Source organism: Colossoma macropomum, unplaced genomic scaffold (genome assembly GCF_904425465.1).
Source record: "Colossoma macropomum unplaced genomic scaffold, Colossoma_macropomum, whole genome shotgun sequence".
Lineage (NCBI taxonomy): Eukaryota > Metazoa > Chordata > Actinopteri > Characiformes > Serrasalmidae > Colossoma > Colossoma macropomum.
In genome coordinates this window covers 30,147,083-30,166,582 of record NW_023494798.1, presented here as the reverse complement: position 1 = coordinate 30,166,582, position 19,500 = coordinate 30,147,083, and the positions used below count along the sequence as shown (strand labels likewise).

Below are 19,500 nucleotides of genomic sequence, written 5' to 3'. Positions count from 1 at the left end.
CAAGGAACGTTTTTTTTACCTTCTGCTGTAAAGTTACTTTTTTGTAGAAAACGTTTGTTCAGACAGTGACAACAGGTTATTTATTTGTCCTCCACTTGGCAGGAATGGACTTCCATAAATAAATAAATAAATAATGCAATAGACTGACATTCAATCAACTACATATTACTATGCAGTTTATACAGTTATTATACTGGTTGCTGTTGTTTATAGACTCTATTATTGGTCCACATTGTTTTTTTTTATGATACATACAGTTGTTAAGTGTTATAGATGTACTGACGATACTCTCTCTCTCTCTCTCTCTCTCTCTCTCTCTCTATATATATATATATATCAGAGAACTGTACTGTAGCACAATTTATCGCAGTACTAATTTCTAATGTCATCATATTGTCCTCTACAGCTGATAAAGAAGACATCATGTGAAAGTTGAATGGATTAAGCCTGGTCCTGGACTAAATTGCAATGCCAACGATGAAACACCATTGTTAGTCTAGCGTGATCTCAGTAGGGGTGCAACGATACAAATATTTTCAGGTCTGATATGGTTTTCATTTCTGAGGTCAAAATTTTACAACATTTTTCATATTTTACATGTTAAACTGTCTTAATTATAAGGTGGTGCCACCCCTCTAACACAATAAACCCAAAAAAACACCTAGAATAAATTTGTATGTGACTTCAGGATTAAAAGCCCAGTCATTTGAGCGTAATGAGTGCATAGGATAAACCCCACCCCCTCCCGCTTAGAAGACACCAAGGGACATATCAGCAACCCAGGTTTTAAAGTTCACTTAAAGAGATGACTGAGCTGCTGCAGCTGTATGCAATTCTTTTGTTAAAGGGAGTCATGAAAGATGCTTTTTTTCTGAAATACTGTTATTACTTCTTGTATTTTTGCTCAGCTTTGAAACAAACCACATTTACACTCACATGATCGGGTCATCTCAGTGTAATTTGCTGTAATGTAAAAAAGATCTAATCACTCATCACCTATTAGGAGGTCCCAGTGTACAACTATGACAATAAAACAGACACAGACAACTTCTGTCCGAGTTTATTAAGAGTTTAACTGCAACGTCTTCTTTTCACTGCAGAAAGCAGAACGACCAAAGAGAAAACCTGATACATCTGATAAAACTCACTTCAGGTTCCTCTAAAATGAAACCACATTCTTTGACCAGTAAATGTGTCTCAGTTGGAATTTGTACGGATTACTGTACTGGCACTAGCCTGGATTAAGTCCATCTCCACATTTAAACTAGGGCTGTCACGATAATTCAATTAAACTAATTTACATGATTTAAATTCTCGTACTGCTGTCTCTTACAGTAACAGAGCCTAATTGACCATTTATATACATTTTTCAGAGTGAATTAAATATATTTTTCAAAATATATTTTCAAAAAGGCTTTCTAGTATGTATTATGATTCTGATTCAGACATAAATGGTTTGTATGTCATCCATCCATCCATCATCTAAACCGCTTATCCTTCTGGGTCGCGGTGGGGTGCTGGAGCCTATCCCAGCTGTCATTGGGCGGAAGGCAGGATACACCCTGGACGGGTCGCCAGTCCATCGCAGGGCAGACAGACAGACATACACATTCACACACACACTCACACCTAGGGGCAATTTAGCACGTCCAATTGGCCTGACTGCATGTTTTTGGACTGTGGGAGGAAACCGGAGTACCCGGAGGAAACCCATGCAGACACGGGGAGAACAGGCAAACTCCACACAGAAAGGACCCTGGTCGCCCGGCCGGGAATCGAACCCAGGCCATTTTTGCTGTGAGGCGACAGCGCTACCCACTGCGCCACCGTGCCGCCCTTGTTATTGTTCAGTTAGGTAATTTTTATGGTTTGGTCCATAAAAAAAAGTGACTAATATTTGATAATAATTGATGACTAATATTTTGAAATAGATTACTTGATTCTATATTGTTTAAATTATTTTGTTTTATTACCTTTTCACTATGAAGCTCTGCTACATGCATGAAGTGAAAAGTTATTATTATTACTATTATTATTACTATTATTATTATAAATCAGGTAGTGACAGCCCTAATTTAAACACTTTCTATCAGATGAATCTTTCTCATACCCCACTATTATTATTATATTATTATTTTCTTTTTATATTTTATTTGTATTACTTTTATTTCTAATATATCCTCGAAACAATTTGCAATAAAGAAAAAAAGCACTGTTCATAGCATGTGACCTTCTTGCTGTCCGACTCTGTGTTGAACAACAATAAAGAGATTTAACAGTCGTAACCTAAGGCATGGCAACAATAGCATTAAAAACATCAGCATGTGTTCCAGGTTCAAGAGCACATTCCCATTTGGAAGCTATTACTTTAAAGATGAATCCCACTGATTTTTCATAAGCTCTGCATAATTCAGCGAACGAGACGTAAACAAAGTCATTCAGAGAAGTCTGATGTAAAATGGTTCACTGTAGAGAAAATTACAGACTCAGATTTCTTTACAGTGGTGCTGATAGGAACCAGGGGTCACCATGTCTATAAGACAAATATAGACATTTTTTTCCATCCAAAATGACCAGTGAACCTACATGCGTCTTCTGAGCTTTTATATGCAATGATGGTATCTGAATCAAACCCTTCAGACGTCTGGTTCCCATCACCACCACTGTGAACAATTCTGGCTCGGTAAGTTTCTCTGGAACATTTTACATCCAACCAGCCTAAATAGCTTATTAACCATTCTTAACCATTTAACCAGTTAATTATTAAGCTTTACCATCGTATTCTGCTTGCCTCACATTGAGCAGGTTTTGGTATTGAGAATCGGTTCCTTATTTGGAACCAGTTCTAAACAATCCAATTCCACCAGAATTGAAATACTAAATAACTCACAATCCCACAGACCTGTCGATGCCTTTCAAAACAACACAGGTGAAGAAAAAACAGTTCTTAGTGGGATTTATCACCCAGATATCTAACCAGCACTGCATGTCTGCACACAGAGCGAAAGGTTAGTAATCACTGGCTCAATTGCAAAGACTGATACAACTTATACAGTAAGTCAAATCCACTGGACGATCAGACAGCGTATGCAGTCTTTGGCTCGAGTCTGAGCAACAGAAGTCTTTTCCAGTCCAGTGGGATTACAGGCTGAAACAGCAGTTTCGAAAGCTGCCAAAGCAGGTGTATTTTGGCCACTGTGACCTATGGCTCTTTTTCAGCAAATAAATAAATGCTGTATAGTAAGTGTCAGTGTACCGCACTCCTGTGGGTCCTGAATGTATGTTTATGAGCAGAATCTGAGGGGTAGCAGGAGTTTACTCAGAGGTGCAGATACTCAGCCAGGAAGACAGCCAGGATTTTGGTGAGGTTTTCCACTGTGGGCCGGTGCATGTTCCTTTCCGTGTCCTGCATTGTGTGCCAGAATGAGGGGAACGGTGTGGGGATCACGTGGAGCACCGGAACACCTGCAGGGACAGGTTTATGCAGGTTAATGAGGACCTGGGCCCACATTCATGTGGGTTATCAGAGTAGGACTGCTGATTTAGGATGAGGTTCATCTCCTATTTTGAATGACCTTACAGACCTCCGACTGTGAGAAGCTTTATGAGTACAAGTCCAGCAGAAATTCGGGTGCTTAATAATAGGGATGGGAATCTCTGCAGACCCCAAAATACTAAATTATTACAATGATTCAGCCACAAAATTATACTGCTGTGTTATTTACACATTTGTGATATGCTGAGTGTTGCAGTATGATGTGACTTTTGACTGCAAATTATTCCTGCAAAGATTTTTTTTTTTGCAGTTTATGTTATTTTTATCTCACTTCAGCTTTTTAATTGGCGCAAAACAGAATAGTGAAGTAGACGACTTACACTCAAAAATGTAAAATGCAATGTTAGAACTGAAACTATCTGACGTGTTACAGTTGCCGATTAAACTGTTTCAACGCATCAGTGCTGACCTGGAGAACGAAAGGAACAAACAGTCATTTTAATCACTATTTCTCATTTTATTATCATTCAGATTCTTAGTTAAGTTTGAGAAATAAAAATAGAAAAAAAAACATTATTTATTTATTTTTTTTAATTTTTTTCTCTTTTGCAAGAAATCTGAAAGTGCCATTTTTAGCCAAATGGGTAAAATTTCGGTGCATCCCTTGTAATTAAAAAATAAAATTTTGATACTTGTTCCTCCGTGTATCAGAACTATCTTTAATACCCAAAATACAGAGTTATACTGTATTGAGTTTTTCCTCCCACCACAACCTGATAGTCTATACACTGAACATTCATAATAGTGCATCCACACATTTCACTAGTGAAAACTGTAAACAATCTTTTATTATTCTCTGACCAAGAAAATGCATCTTTGCTAGTCCTCCTCGATCTTAGTGTGGCATGTGATACAACAGACCACTCTATCTTACCAGACAGACAAGAAAACCTTGTAGGAGTAACAGGAATAGCTCTTTCCTGGTTCAGATCTTACCTAACTGACCACTACCAGTTTGTAAATGTAAAGTATGGTGTTCCACAAGGCTCTGTTGTAGGACCTCTATTATTCACATTACATATGCCACCACTGGGTACCGTTATCAGTAAACACAGCATCAGTTTCCACTGCTACGCCGATGACCAGATGATAAACCAGCCAAACCAGATGATAAACTTCAACCTAATAAGATTGAGGACTGTGCAAAAGACACAAAAGACTGGATGTTGAGTAAGTTTCTCCTACTCAGCACAGAGAAAACAGAGGTTCCTCTTCTTGGCCCAAAAGCTGCTAGAAACAAACTGTCTAATTAATGCTTAAACTTAATAGTTTCTCAGTTACATCAGGTACATACATTATTTAATTTGATATCAAATAATTCTCCAATTTTACAATCATTTAGTGGCATATGTGAAGATTACTTTTGCTATATAGAAATTTATTATATATTTTTTTCCAGAAAGAAAAAGAAAAAAACAATTCTTTTTCCCTTAAGTAGTTGCTGATATGGTAAGGTTAGCATTATTACCATGGAGATAAAGTTAAGGCTGTTTTGTAACAGTATCACTGGAGTTGAAGTCAAAACAAGCTTCATTAACACCCATTTCATTAAGTATCATAGTACATACATCTGTGTATGTGTGTTAGCTGGGGCTTACCTCTATGTAAGAAGGGGATGTGGTCATCCTGTACTGGTCCAAGGTAAAAGTCTTTTCTGAAGTAGCTCTGCTCTGAGGGGTGAGATGACAGGAGGCCCTGACGGTGCAGTCTTGTCTCTGAGACAGCAGGAAACGCAGAGATAATAATCATTAAAAATGCACGAGAACAGTGAACTACAACAGGGCTGTACGTCTCTGGTCATGCAGGGCCACAGCACTGCAGACTTCCCTGCATTAGATTACACAAACTGTGCTTCAGCTTGAGGAAAAAGGAAGAGAGAGTGCTAACCTGCAGCAATAAGGCGGTCAAACCATCGGGCAGTGTTATCAAAATGACTGACGATCAGCGGCTCCGGACCTCCAAGTAAATCCAGCAAAACAAACAGATCCTATGAGACAGATGAGAAAGAGAGTGTCTTCAGAAGTTTTCCTGTAAAATTACAGTGCAGTGCAAAAGACACCATCTTCCACAATTTTTCAGTCAAAATGGCCTTTAAGAACAAGTACAACGACTAAATCTAACATTTTTGGTATTTAGTGTGTTCACCCTTCACCTTTATTACAGCCTCCACTCTTTTGGGGTGTCTTGCTTTGAGTTTTTCTAAGAAAAACTGAGAACTAAGATTTTCCACACCTCCAAAGTTCAGTCTTAAAGCTGGCTGAGTTTTCTGCTCCTCATGACCTGAATAATCCAAACACATTCAGTGATGTTGAGGTCTGGACTCTGGGGTGGTCAGTCCATTGTTCTTTGTTTGATGTGTCCGTCTCCTTTTCTCAGTGAGGTTCTTCTTGAACAGCTACACATCCTTTCAGACCCACAGCGCTGAGTCGTCTTCTCACAGTGGGAGGATGGACAGAAACACCTGTGGATGTTTTCAGATCTGAAGCAGCTTGATTTTCTCCTCTCTCTCAAAGATGAAAGCTTTAAGTGCTGCTTATCTGATGGGGGCAGTTTTGGGGGTCTACCAGGTTTTCCAGGTGGTTGTTAGGAGCCCTATTTTCTCCGTAGCTTTTGATTTTTTTTTTGAACTCCAGGTTTGGAAACTCCTGTTTTTCCACTTATTTTCCTTTGACTTTCTCATTCCTTATATAGTTAAACCATCTTATATCTAATTTCCTCAGAAATGTCTCCTGGAGAAAAAATAACTTGTACTTAATGATTGTTTTGACTGGAAACTGAATAAATGAAGGTGGTCACCAGTGCGTGCAGCAGAGTTGTGTGCGTAGAGCTCGGAGGATGGGGGGTGTGGGCCATCAGATCAGCCAGATGACGAGAGCCGTAGAGAGAGTCCGTTTCTGTCCACTCCTCAAATGCCTCCTCACCATCAAAAAACACAAGCTGCAGCGTCACCACTGACTTCTGCATAGAGAGAGAGAGAGAGAGAGAGAGAGAGAGAGAGAGAGAGAGAGAGAGAGAGAAATGCGTTTAGTTGATGGAGGCACAGAAAGAAAGACTGCAGCGTAATATGACCAGGCTCATATGGAAGGGTCTTATGATATATATGTATGTACTGTATGTGTACACTGTATATATCAGGCCATAATCCTTCTGAATAAGGACCCTTCCATTCCCTGTTCTGTCATCAGTTGCACTGTACTTTAACATACTGCAAATGTACATGATACATTGATCCACTGCTTGTACCTTTAGATTTGCATTGTGAGTACAGACCATTCTACTGAAGTAGTTCAAAATGTGGACCAAAAAAAACAAAAAAAACTATTAATTCAGAACTTAGATACTTACAATGGTTATGTTATGATCAATGTAAACGCTAGGAATTGATTAAGACAGTAATAAGCTAAATATATACAAAATCATCATTGGGAGTGTACTTTCTATTGGGAGATGTCTGTCTAAATCTCTAACCCCTAAATTTCAATTTGTGACGATAAATTTTTTTTTTTCCAATATTAAATCCAAAATTCAGTAGAATCATCCACACATACACTTTATAACTGTTCCATACTTACAATTTAACTGTACTCAGTATTCACTGTGCATTTTGTGTGTTATCTGTGTGAATTCGTGTATTCAGTGCATTTTGAAAAATAATTCTAAATCATACCAAAATAATCAAACCAAATCAAATCGTGGTGAAATTCATATTGTCATACAGTAAATTTGGTTGCCCCAGGTCAGATCACGTTTTGTTGATTTTATAACTAAAAATAAGTGAACAAATCCTCTGCAAAGAAGACACTTTTGCACACTTCTGTGGACGTCCAGAGAGGCCGTGAGGTAGTTATAATTTTCTGGTTTGTTATCTTGAAATAACGAGTTACTTATCTTGTTATCTTGTAAGATAACAATCCAGAAAATTACAGCAACAGCTCATGGCCTCTCCAGACTTCTGTACATTTCAATGTGCCGTCACTGTTAATTTGGTAAATGTGGGGGGCACAAAACACGGCCTGCGTAAAAGGTTTGGCAAAGTTTATATTTTATGTTTTTTCCAACGTTAAACTTAAAATGTCAGACTTAAATTCACTGTAGAGGATGTGAACTTATATTCATCTTGTGAAAACACACACACAAACACACACAAACACACACACACACACACACACACATACACACACAGTGTTTGAGTCAGCAAAATATGCTTGGATCTGCAGTGAGGGGCACACAGCCAACACGTCTTCCTCCATTTCACACTTTTCCCCTTTCTCCTTTCCCTCCTTCCATCTTAACCTGCCTCATCTTAGCAGGTACAGTTACTATTGTATGACATTCAAACAGAAACAAGAACCTCAAAATGGTCAAACTGGGAATCATTTTTCAACAATAGCGATGGATCAAATTCCTTCAATTCATCTTACTTTCCATAATCCAAATCATGTGGAATTTCGACAGAAATGTCACACATATCCAATATCACAGCTTTTTCCAGGTTAAATGTCATATTAAATAAATATTTATTGACACTGATTTTAATCCAGTATGAATCTGCAGTGTGTGTAGTGTTTATAGTCCTACGGTTATAACAGTGCACTGTAATGACCTGCAGATGTCTGGAGCTGCCTCAGTTGTAGTCTTGCTTTAATCCGTTTATCACTAACATAATAACAAAACCTGCTAACAGACAGTCATGCAGTGTGTTGGTATTGTTGTTGAGTTGGGCTGGGTTTCGAAATTCAACACTTTTGATACTTCTGTATCGACCCAATTACTACTGATTACAATTATTACTACTTAAAACATACATACATACATACATCCATCATCTAAACCGCTTATCCTTCTGGGTCGCGGTGGGGTGCTGTAATGCACAATGTAAAGGGCAACAGACATTTTCACATTATATCAAAAACTGAAAAACGTCAAAAATTGAGATACAAGGTTTTCGTCCGACAACCGCGATATGAAAAATTATTATTTAAATTGTCTGAGCATTTAGAGGTGTACAGACGCAAATAGGGCAAATATTTCAGATTTATAGAGAGTTAATAAGGATGAGTACTGTGGTGTGACCCCCATGTGGTTACATACATACATACATCATCTAAACCGCTTATCCTTCTGGGTCGTGGTGGGGTGCTGGAGCCTATCCCAGCTGTCATTGGGTGGAAGGCAGGATACACCCTGGACAGGTCGCCAGTCCATCGCAGGGCAGACAGACATACACAGTCACACACACCTAGGGGCAATTTTAGCATGTCCAATCAGCCTGACTGCATGTCTTTGGACTGTGGGAGGAAACCCACGCAGACACGGGGAGAACATGCAAACTCCACACAGAAATGACCCTGGTCGCCCCGCTGGGAATCGAACCCAGGCCCTTCTTGCTGTGAGGCGACAGCGCTACCCACTGCGCCACCGTGCCACCCTACTACTTAATAATTACCCTGAAATACCACAGAGTATTAAAAAAGAGTCAACACTTTTAGCAGCCTGTTGAACAAACAAAAGTAAAAACACAAAAATATATAGACACAATCACTGAGCACTTCATTAGGAACACCTGCACACCTACTCATTCATGCAATTATCTAATCAGCCAATCACATGGCAGCAGTGCAGGTCATAAAATCATGCAGATACGGGCCAGCAGCTTTAGGTAATGTTCACATCAACCATGAGATTGGGGAAAAAATGTGATCTCAGGGATTTTGACCGTGGCATGATTGTTGGTGCCAGACAGGCTGGTATGAGTATTTCTATAACTGCTGATTTCCTGGCATTTTCACAGACAACAGCCTCTAGAGTTACTCAGAACAGTGCAAAAAAGAAAAAACATCCAGTGAGCATCAGTTTTGTGAACCGAAGTGCCTCGTTCAAGAGAGAGGTCAGCGGAGAATGGCCAGACTGGTTCGAGCTGACAGAAAGGCAGCGGTAACTCAGATAACCACTCTGTACACTGTAATGAGCAGAAAAGCATCTCAGCATGCACAACACATCAAACCTTGAGGTGGATGGGCTACAACAGCAGAAGACAGGTTGGGTTCCACGTCTGTCAGCCAAGAATAGAAAGCTGAGGCTGCAGTGGGCACAGGCTCATCGAAACTGGACAGGTGAAGACTGGAAAAACACAGCCTGGTCTGCTGAATCTTGATTTCAGCTGAGGTATCCAGGCTGGTGGAGGTGGTGTAATGATGCGGGGAATGTTTTCTTGGCACACTTTGGGCCATTAACACCAATCAACCGCTTGAATGCCACAGCCTATTTGAGTATTGTTTCTGACCATGTTCATCCCTTCATGGCCAATTTACCATCTTCTAAGGGCTACTTCCAGCATGATAATGCACCATATCACAAAGTCATCTCAAACTGGTTTCAGTGGCCTTTCCAGTCACCGCATCTGAACCCAACAGAACACATTCGTAGCATGAAAGTGCACCTGAAAAATCTGCAGGAACTGCACGACAGCAGCAGGTCAACATGGATCAGACATGGATTCCAACATTTTGTGGCTGAAGAATTGAAGCTGTTTTGAGAGCAAAGGGAGGCCCTACCTAGTATTACTATAGTGTTCCTAATGAAGTGCTTGGTGTGCGTATATTTGTATGTATGTATATCAAAGACAAGGTATACTTCTTGTTATTGATATACAAAATTCAGTGGCACTTATGGCCTAATGCTGACATACACCTCCAGGCTGTGTCCCTTTCAGTCAGGGCTATCTGTGAGAATCTGGGGTAATTACACAGTATCCCACACACAACCTCCTCCAGTAAAGCTAACCCAGCACCAATAATGCTTATTATGCTCCTTTTGATGTTTAGTCTTGAAGCCTACCTGCTGTTTCAGAGTTTTCAGCTCGGTGTCCAGCGCAGTGGCCAGCTCCAGCAGCATGGCGCAGGGCACAGCTGAGTCACTGGCCCCAATAAACACACGCTGTGGGTGTTTGGGGTCTCGGGGGAATATTTTGGAGTCGTGGTGGCAGGCAAGCAGCAGCCTGCGGGGGGCAGATGGATCCAGCACTGCCAGCACGTTGCTGAAGGTCACTGAACCTTTGGGCGTGGATGACTGGAATGAGTCTTCTTCTACCAACCAGCCTGCAGAGAGCGACCTCAGCTGGGACAGGATGTGCTGAACACATGAAAAAAAGGATCACAGTTAGTCATTGCCAATTCCACTCATGTGCTTGGCCTCCCTCATCAAATGATGCTACCAAGCTGGGAGACTGAAGGCTAGCATGAGCTTCCTGAGTCATATTAGGCATCTTTTCAAACTGCTGCTAACGCAAAGTCACTGGAGTTCAAGGCACTTTGAGGAGAACACTAACTGCCAATTCTGTTACATCAGTTCACAGATGCCAGTGTTGATTAGATCTTGCTAATACGAGAGACGGAGGACCATCCTACCCACCCAGGGAGAGAAAGGAGAGAGAGAGAGAGGGAGAGAGAGACACACTAATTATGTTCTTTTGGACAATTATGTTCTTATTTTCTTTCAGATATTTTGTCTGTTAGATTTTAAAGCTACACTATGCAAGATTTGGGGATTTGGAGACCTCTCTGGTAGAAGTGTGCAACTGCATGCAATGTGAGTTGTGCTTTGGACCCCTTCCCAAAGCAGATGAATCTGATAATTGCAAATGTGCCAAAAGAGCATTCAGAGTTCAGTCAAAACTTGGTGAAGGATGTGTCGTCCGAGGATGGGCATGCACACCATGTCTTTGTGTGTGTTTTTCAATTTTAACAAAAACAAAAATCTCATATAGTGCAGCTTTAAGAGGAAATTTTTAAACTGATGAATTCAGTTAAAGTGTTACTCAAGGTTAATTTAAATGTGTTCATGTTTTTTTCTGCACAGGGTTACAGTGGGAAATATATCATAGATCATACACTGTTAGAAACAAAGGTTCTGTGCACAACTTTTCGTTCATCAAGGTACAAACAATGTAAATGTTCCCTCAAAGGTACAACAGTGGTTTTAAGGTCCGATTCTGTACCTTAAATAAGTTTTCCAGGTTTTTAATAACTGGATGTTTTAAAACAGAGACGAGACGGGGTGTGTGGAGTCAGTACAGCTTAGAAAATATAATTTCAGTGGATTATGGTACAGTTATGTTCCCTGACTAAAGGTACTGAGATGTACCCTTGAGGGTTCCACCCCAGTGACAAGAGGGGCACTGCCCCAGTGACAGTTTAGTACCTTTATGTCTGAGAGTGTACAAGATGAAAATAATAAGTGAAATTTTCAGCACTGAATACTACAGAATAATTAAACTGCCGCAAAGTCATTTAAAAGGTCTCTAGAAAAACACTACTGGGTTGGTTTCCCAGAGCCAGATTAGGTCTGGACTAATCAGGATTTTTATTGGTAAAACACCACTGACATTGTAATTTAGCCTAAGACCAGATGTGGGAATGTTGGGGTGTAGAGATTGCAATGCTGCACTGTTTTACATGTAGCATCACAGTGTAGAGACAGGGTTCCCCTCGAAAAGATCAGGCTGAACTCCAGAGTTCGACTTGGCACACACATGATATTTTATATTGCACACAAACAAGCGAAGAGTGAAAGAAAATACTGAATAAAACAAAAAATAAACGGGTTGCCATGCAACTAGTATGACTAGGACACAGCAGACTACTTCTAGTCACTCACGCAGTCTCATATACACATTTCTGACTAAAACATCATCCAGTTTGTGCTGGAGGCTGCAAGGCCACATGGACACATCCTACATTCCCTCCTTTCTGAATGAATGAATCAGCCCTCCTTTTAACACCATAGCCCCGCCCCACCTAGTTAGACCAGACCATTCCCCAGGGCTCGTGAGGGATTACACAAAACAAACAATAAAATAAACTATTTTAGTTAGACCAGACCATTATTTACACCAGACCATTCCCCAGGGCTCGTGAGGGGTTACACAAAACAAACAATAAAATAAACAACTATACATAAAACACATCACAAGAAGCTTCATTTTCCCGGTAAGTACATTCATTTATATTGGTTTACTCTGTTAACTCTTTCTGTCTTTCCCTACAGGTTCCCGGATCCCACCTTCCCCCTTCTACACACAGCTGTGGGCTCTACCGGCCAGTATAAGGGAAGCCCTGGAAGGCGCCCGCACTCCCCTGAGGATCAGGACGAAACAAGGACAAGATAAGCATTTCTTCTGTGCATATTATAATATCATAATCATCAATATTATAATAGCATAATATCACCTAGGCTGTAACCCGACAGTCACTGTCCTGTTTTTATGTCCCAATGTCCTTTCACAGACCTGGTGATGGGGCAGACTTACTGACCCCATCACACTAGACTTAACTAGACTGGCTGTAAATGCCAATTCTGTGAGCAGCGCTATTTCATGGTATGCTGGTCTGCACTTAAAGATGTAGTGACATGTGCTACGTCTATTACTCGGTATATCTGGGTCTTACCTGTCGCACGGTTTGGCTGCCAGCAGTGCCGGGTACTCTCTCTATCAGCATGGGCCTCAGGTAAGTCCCCCACAGACGAGATCCATCCACCTGAGCAGCGAGCTTACGTACCTGTGCCAGAGAGCATTTCCTGGGCTTGTGGGAAAACTGTACGAGAGAGAGAGAGAGAGGGAGAGAGAGAGAGAGAGAGAGAAAGAGAGAAAGAGAAATAGAAATAGAAAGAGAGAGAGTGAGAGAGAGAGAGAAAAAGAGAAATAGAAATAGAAAGAGAGAGAGAGAGAGAGAGAGAGAGAGAGAGAGGACAAGCAGAGTTGTTCAAATGAGCAATTAGCTTCTTTTAGCTTTCAGTCAACAAGTCTTGGCTATTTTAGATGGAATATTTAAAAGCACACACAATGCAGTTCAATGTCTTTAAAGGGGAATTCCACCGATTTTTCAAAATGTCTGCATAATTCAGTCGCTGAGATGTAAAGAAGCTCATTCAGAGAGTAGTTTGATGTGAAATGGTTCACTGGAAAGAAACATACATTGATAGGAACCAGGGGTCACAATGTCTACAACACAAATACAGCCGTTCTATTTAGTAGCCAAAATGACCAGTGAACCTACACGAGTCGCCTGAGCTTTTATATGTATAGGCATTAAATGCTTTAGATGTCTTGGCAAGTTTCTCTAGAACAGGGGTGCGCAACTCCAGTCCAGCACAGTTTTGTAGTTGCCCTAGAAAAACACACCAAGCCTGGCGATTAACAGATGAGCTGAGTCAGGTGTGTGTGTGGGAAGGAAAGCTGCCAAACTGTGCTAGACATCGGGCCTCCAGGACTGCAGCTGTAAACTCCTGCTCTAGAGCACAGCGCTCAGACCACTCTGAGTGATTCTGTCATAACGACTGAATTATGCAGTAGTTTTGAAAAATCAGTGGAGTTTCACTATAAAACTATTTTAATGGATTTGTTCTTTTTCTGAATATTTCCAAATGCGAATAATTTGACTTCTGCTCAAGTATTTATGAGGTAAGCAACACACTTTTTCCTCAGTTACATTTCAGTCCTTCACACTGAGTTCCTAAATCTTTTTTTGTGTTTTGTGAGCTCAGATCATGCCTTCAACATGGTGGTGGTAGTATGAGGGAAGACTGATTGAGGGAGGAGGAGAACTCTGAGAAGTTGGGCTGGAGTTCTGGGCAGATTCTGACTGTGCGAACCCTTCATCACAGGAACGGAAGGTGAGGATGTGAATTTATAGGGTGTTAGACTGGAAGAAGGAGGGGTTTCAGGCATGGTCCTCCCCCAGACTTCAGTTATAACACAACTACATTTAATTTCATACTGTTCTTTCGGCTCAGCTCCTGGACTGCTTTGCTATTGCTGTTCCAAAAGGATCCCGTGGATGGATTCACAGGCAGGAAGAGAAACTGAAGTTCTAAGCTGACAGATGCTGGATGCACTAAGAAGTTCTGCTGCAGTTCTCTAGGGAACTTGGTATGTGAGGTTTTTTGGGACATCATATACTCTTAAAAAAAGAAGGCTCTTTAGTAAGGAAAATGGTTCGATACAGAACCATAAACCCTTTAAAGAAGGGATGATTTAAGGGTTCTTCCCATCATGAAATGGTTCTTTAGATTGATTTCCATCTGCATGAATGTCCTATAGACAGTTCTATATAGAACCTTTTTGAAAAGGGTTCTATATAGCACACAAAAAAGTTATTCTATGGTTACAAGCTTGACATCATAAACCTTTTGGGTACTACAGAAAACAATTTTCAAAAAGGTTCTACAAAGAACCATCTATAGCACATTCTCCATCAATCTGTAGAACTCTTTCATGATATAAAGAACCCATAAATCATGCCAATGGTTCTTTGAGTGATCATGGTTCTGTAAAGAACTGTTTTCTTCATTAAAGAACCCTTGAAGAACCATCTTTTTTAAGAGTGTACTTCTACTCAGGTTGTTTTTTGGTAGGTACATTATAAAAAAGATGGTTCTTTGTGGGTTCTTTAGTAAAGGAAATGGTTCTATTTAGAAACATGACTTCCATATACCACCATTTCATGCTTAAATGTTTCTTAGCATGGGAAAATTGTTTTTCAGATTGATGGAGAATGTATTGTATGTGGTTCTATATAGAACCTTTTTGAAAAATGGTTCTATATAGCACCAAAAAGGGTTCTTCTATTGTTACAAGCTTGATTTCATAACAATAGCAAACCCTTGTGGACGCTATATAAAACCATCTATAGCACATTCTCCATCAATCCGTAGAACGCTTTCATGACATAAAGAACCCTTAAATCATGCAAAGGGTTCTTTGAGTGTTCATGGTTCTGTACAGAACCATTTTCCTTATTAAGGATCCCTTGAAGAACCATCTTTTATAAGAGTGTAAATCTACCCAGGTTGTTTTTTGGCAGGTACATTATAAAAAAGATGGTTCTTTTTGGGTTCTTCAGTAAAGGCAACAGTTCTATTTAGAAGTAGGAGTTCTATACAGAACCATTTCATGCTTAAATGTTTCTTTGCATGGTGAAATTGTTCTTCAGACTGATGGAGAATGTACTGTATATGGTTCTATACAGAAGCTTTCTGAAAAAGGGTTCTTCTATTGTTACAAGCTTGACATCATAACAATAGCAGAACCCATGCTGGTGCTATATAGAACTACATACAACACATTTTCCATCAATCTAAAGAACGATTTCACCATGAAACGAACCACTTAATCATGGAATGGTTCTATATAGAACTTACTGTTCACTTTACTAAACAACCCTTGAAGAACCACCTTTTTAAAGAGTGTAGGTGAAGAGAAACTGAAGTTCCTAACCTGATAGATGCTTAGACGTTCTACTGCAGTTCTATATGGAACTTGGTACCTGAGGTGTTTTTGGACCTCATACTTCTATTCAGGGTGGTTTTTGGAATGTACTTTTACTTCTGCTTGACTCAACATCTCATTAATGGGCAATGCCACCAGTTTTTCAAAATTTCTGCATCATTCAGTCGTTGATAGTTGAAGTCATTCAGAGTGGTCTGATGTGATGTACTTCACAGTGGAGAAACGTAATGACTCATATTTCTTCACAGTCTCAGACATCAGGCAATGTTTGTAATCATTTTGTATTACAGCTTTATGCGAGGCTGCTTTTAGACGTATTAAACCCTTCGGAGGCATTAAATGCTTCAGACGTCTGGTTCCCATCACCAACATTATACACAATTCTGTCTTTGTGGGTTTCTCTACAATCAAGAATTTCACACCAAACTTACTCTGAATGACTTTGCTTGCATCTTACCCACTTAATTATGCAGAAATTCTGAAAAATGGGTGGAATTCCCCTTTAAAGTAACAGTACATTAACTGTGTGGTTTTAAGCTACTGTACATAACAATCTCTGGAGGTGAGACCACAAGCACGAGCGCACACACAGGGTCTTACCTTGTCCTTCAGCAGATCTGTGGTTTGTTTTGGGCTGTTGGTGCTTGTCTCGGTGGACAGGTAGAGTCCGAGCATCAGCGCCACCGACAGCGCGCAGCACAGGCACCAGAACAGCGCGCGACGTGAGCCGGTTCTGACCGGACAACAGGACACTCCGTTGCTCGGGACGGATCTGTGCCTTCGGCTGCTTTTCGACATATTCAGACCCAAAGGAGCCGTTCAGAAACGAGCGTGGAGGGGCACTGCGGAGAGCCAGCAGGGGGCGCAGCGGAGGAGCGAACAGAGGACACGTCAGATATAACCAACGATGGAAGGTTCGATTCAATTTGCCGAACCGATTCCTTTGATGAACTGCCCGTTTCGAGTCAACCAATTTATTAAAGATTCATTAGTGAAAATGTTCGACAACGATTACAATGTGGCATTGATTTTAATATTTCAAATTTAGACAAAATATGCAGCAAACTTTACGTAGATGCTAAAACACACAATTCGACTCAGTTAGACTTGTGAATCGGTTCCCACGATTCGTTCAACAGAACCGATTCTTTCGTCGCCAGTAGTAACGGCTACTGGCGGCTAGCGGAGCTAAGGTAACTTCTCTGAGAAGTTTGGACCCTTTAAAGCATTTCTATCCGTATTTTTTATGTTTTCAGTTTAGTTAATCCTAAAATATTGCTATTTCACTTGTTTTTTTAAGATCACGGCCACTATGGGATTAGAATATGAGTCAAAAAGTGGAAAAAAGATCAACGTTTCTTCTAAATTCGCATCAGCGAGTCAGTCAGCAGCTACGTTAGCTAACCTAATGATGCCACGAAGTATCGGATGTTTTTACTATTCACATTTTCATTGTGGGATGTTTAACTCACTAACTCAGCTAACCAACACACAGACGTGCGAAATGATCTCTAAAGGAACAGAGGAATCGAGGTTCTCTAGCGAAAGGAACCCAAAAAGCTCTCTCTGAATGGACCATGGCTCAGAAGACGGGACACCAGTGGAGAAAAACGGATTCAATGCTTAAAACTAAACTCGAGGTGTTAAATGTTATCAGTTGTCGGTTATCGGTTGGTTAAATCTGTACCACCTTTACATACAATCTGTTACACCTTTACATTAACATTGTAAACAGAGCTGAAGGACAGTAAGTGCTGCTGATGTTGTATCTACACGGTGCAGCTGTGCAGTAAAACACCCTGAACAGACTGACTGACTCAGTGAGTCCATAACACTACAGCGCACACAGCCCACACGACAGGGGCGCTTCAGGCTTCCTTTTAAGGATTCATAATGAGAAGGTTTGAGTTTTAAAGCTCAGTTCTGTGTACGCACTCTCTCCTCTTCCACCTCATACTGCTACTGGGTATATAAAGGATATATAAATCTATATATCTCCAGTTTTATATTCATCTCTCTCTCTCCCAGCTCCATTTGTAGCGCTGCAGTTCCGCATTCAGAGTCCCACGTGACTGATTTACAGACGCTCTTAAAGGAGCAGAGCAGCCTGATTTGTTTATGGGGCCAAAAGCATGTAATGATTTTAATCTCGAAGAAAAACTTAAAAAACATTATAGAACCATATTCTTTATAACACTCAAAAGAATAATATATATATATATATATATATATATATATATATATATATATATACGTGTGTTCATAACGTAGATATTTAAGAATTTTACATTATAGACTTGACACAAAGAAACTACCTGATATCTAAAATAATGTTTATATATATATATATATATATATATATATATATATATATATATATATATATATATATATATCCTTGTGATGAGATAGAGAGAGAATGTTGTATTTATTTTAGGCCTTGCTTCAATAACATAGGTGAAAATTAGGACATATTAAGTTATGTCCTGCTAAACATCTTACCCCTGCAAAGGCCAGGCTTTCTCCATTAACTAACTGGTCATTTACACCAATAAGGCTTAACATTATGACCACCTACTTGTTTCTACGCTCATTGTCCATTTTATCAGCTCCACTTACTATATAGGTGCACTTTGTAGTTCTACAGTTACAGACTGTAGTCCATCTGTTTCTCTGCATACTTTGTTATCCCCCTTTTACCCTGTTCTTCAGTGGTCAGGACCAGGTACTATTTGGGTGGTGGATCATTCTCAGCACTGCAGTAACACTGACATGGTGGTGGTGTATTAGTGTGTGTTGTGCTGGTCTGAGTGGATCAGACACAGCAGTGCTGCTGGAGTTTTTAAACACTGTGTCCACTCACTGTCCACTCTATTAGACACTCCTACCTTGTCAGTCCACCCTGTAGATGTAAAGTCAGAGACGATAGCTCATCTGCTGCTGCACAGTTTGTGTTGGTCATCCTCTAGTCCTTCATCAGTGGTCACAGGACGCTGCCCACAGGACACTGTTGGCTGGATGTTTTTGGTTGGTGGACTATTCTCAGTCCAGTGACACTGAGGTGTTTAAAAACTCCAGCAGCACTGCTGTGTCTGATCCACTCAGACCAGCGCAACACACACTAACACACCACCACCACCATGTCAGTGTTACTGCTGAGCATGATCCACCACCCAAATAGTACCTGCTCTGTGAGGGTCCATGTGGGCCTCTATGTATGTATATATATATATATATATATATATATATATATATATATATATATATATATATAAGCTCCATAAAGACATGGTTTGGCGAGTTTAGTGTGGAGAAACTCCACTGACCTCCACAGAGCCCTGACCTCAACCTCAGTGAACTAGAATGTTGCTTGCAAGCCAGGCTTTCTCGTCCAACATCAGGGTCTGACCGCACAAATGCTTTTTTGACTGAATGGGCATGAAATCCCTCAGACACACTCCAAAATCTTGTAGAAAGCTTCCCAGAATATGTATCTGCAAAAGGGGGACCAACTCCATAGTAATGCCCATGGTTTTCGAATGTCCAGCAAGCTCATACAGGTGTCATGGTCAGGGGTCCACATACTTTAGGTCATATAGTGTATCTCCCAGTTCTCTAAAGATAAATGATCTGAGGACAAACGAGTCATCCCCATTAC

General features: G+C 40.4%; 1 protein-coding gene across 1 annotated transcript; it reads right to left on the bottom strand.

Annotated features, from left to right (window-relative positions):
- Positions 1 to 1,934: 1,934 nt before the first annotated feature.
- Positions 1,935 to 17,903, bottom strand: qpctla (glutaminyl-peptide cyclotransferase-like a). Its single transcript, XM_036585549.1, has 7 exons — positions 16,443 to 17,903; positions 13,003 to 13,149; positions 10,394 to 10,687; positions 6,353 to 6,514; positions 5,444 to 5,543; positions 5,155 to 5,271; positions 1,935 to 3,465 (listed from the first exon to the last, which is right to left on the bottom strand). The coding sequence occupies exons 1-7, from the start codon at positions 16,638 to 16,640 to the stop codon at positions 3,320 to 3,322; spliced, it is 1,164 nt and encodes a 387-aa protein (XP_036441442.1). The 5' UTR covers positions 16,641 to 17,903; the 3' UTR covers positions 1,935 to 3,319.
- Between the last annotated feature and the right edge of the window lie 1,597 nt (positions 17,904 to 19,500).

What these genes read in the sequence shown, in the direction of transcription:
- qpctla (XM_036585549.1), bottom strand. Translation starts at nt 16,640, where the DNA reads ATGTCGAAAAGCAGCCGAAGGCACAGATCCGTCCCGAGCAACGGAGTG. An exon ending in GCAGCCAAACCGTGCGACAG is followed by an intron (nt 10,688 to 13,002) that starts GTAAGACCCAGA and finishes TCATGTGTTCAG; the next exon opens with CACATCCTGTCCCAGCTGAG. An exon ending in CATCCCCTTCTTACATAGAG is followed by an intron (nt 3,466 to 5,154) that starts GTAAGCCCCAGC and finishes CTGTCCCTGCAG; the next exon opens with GTGTTCCGGTGCTCCACGTG.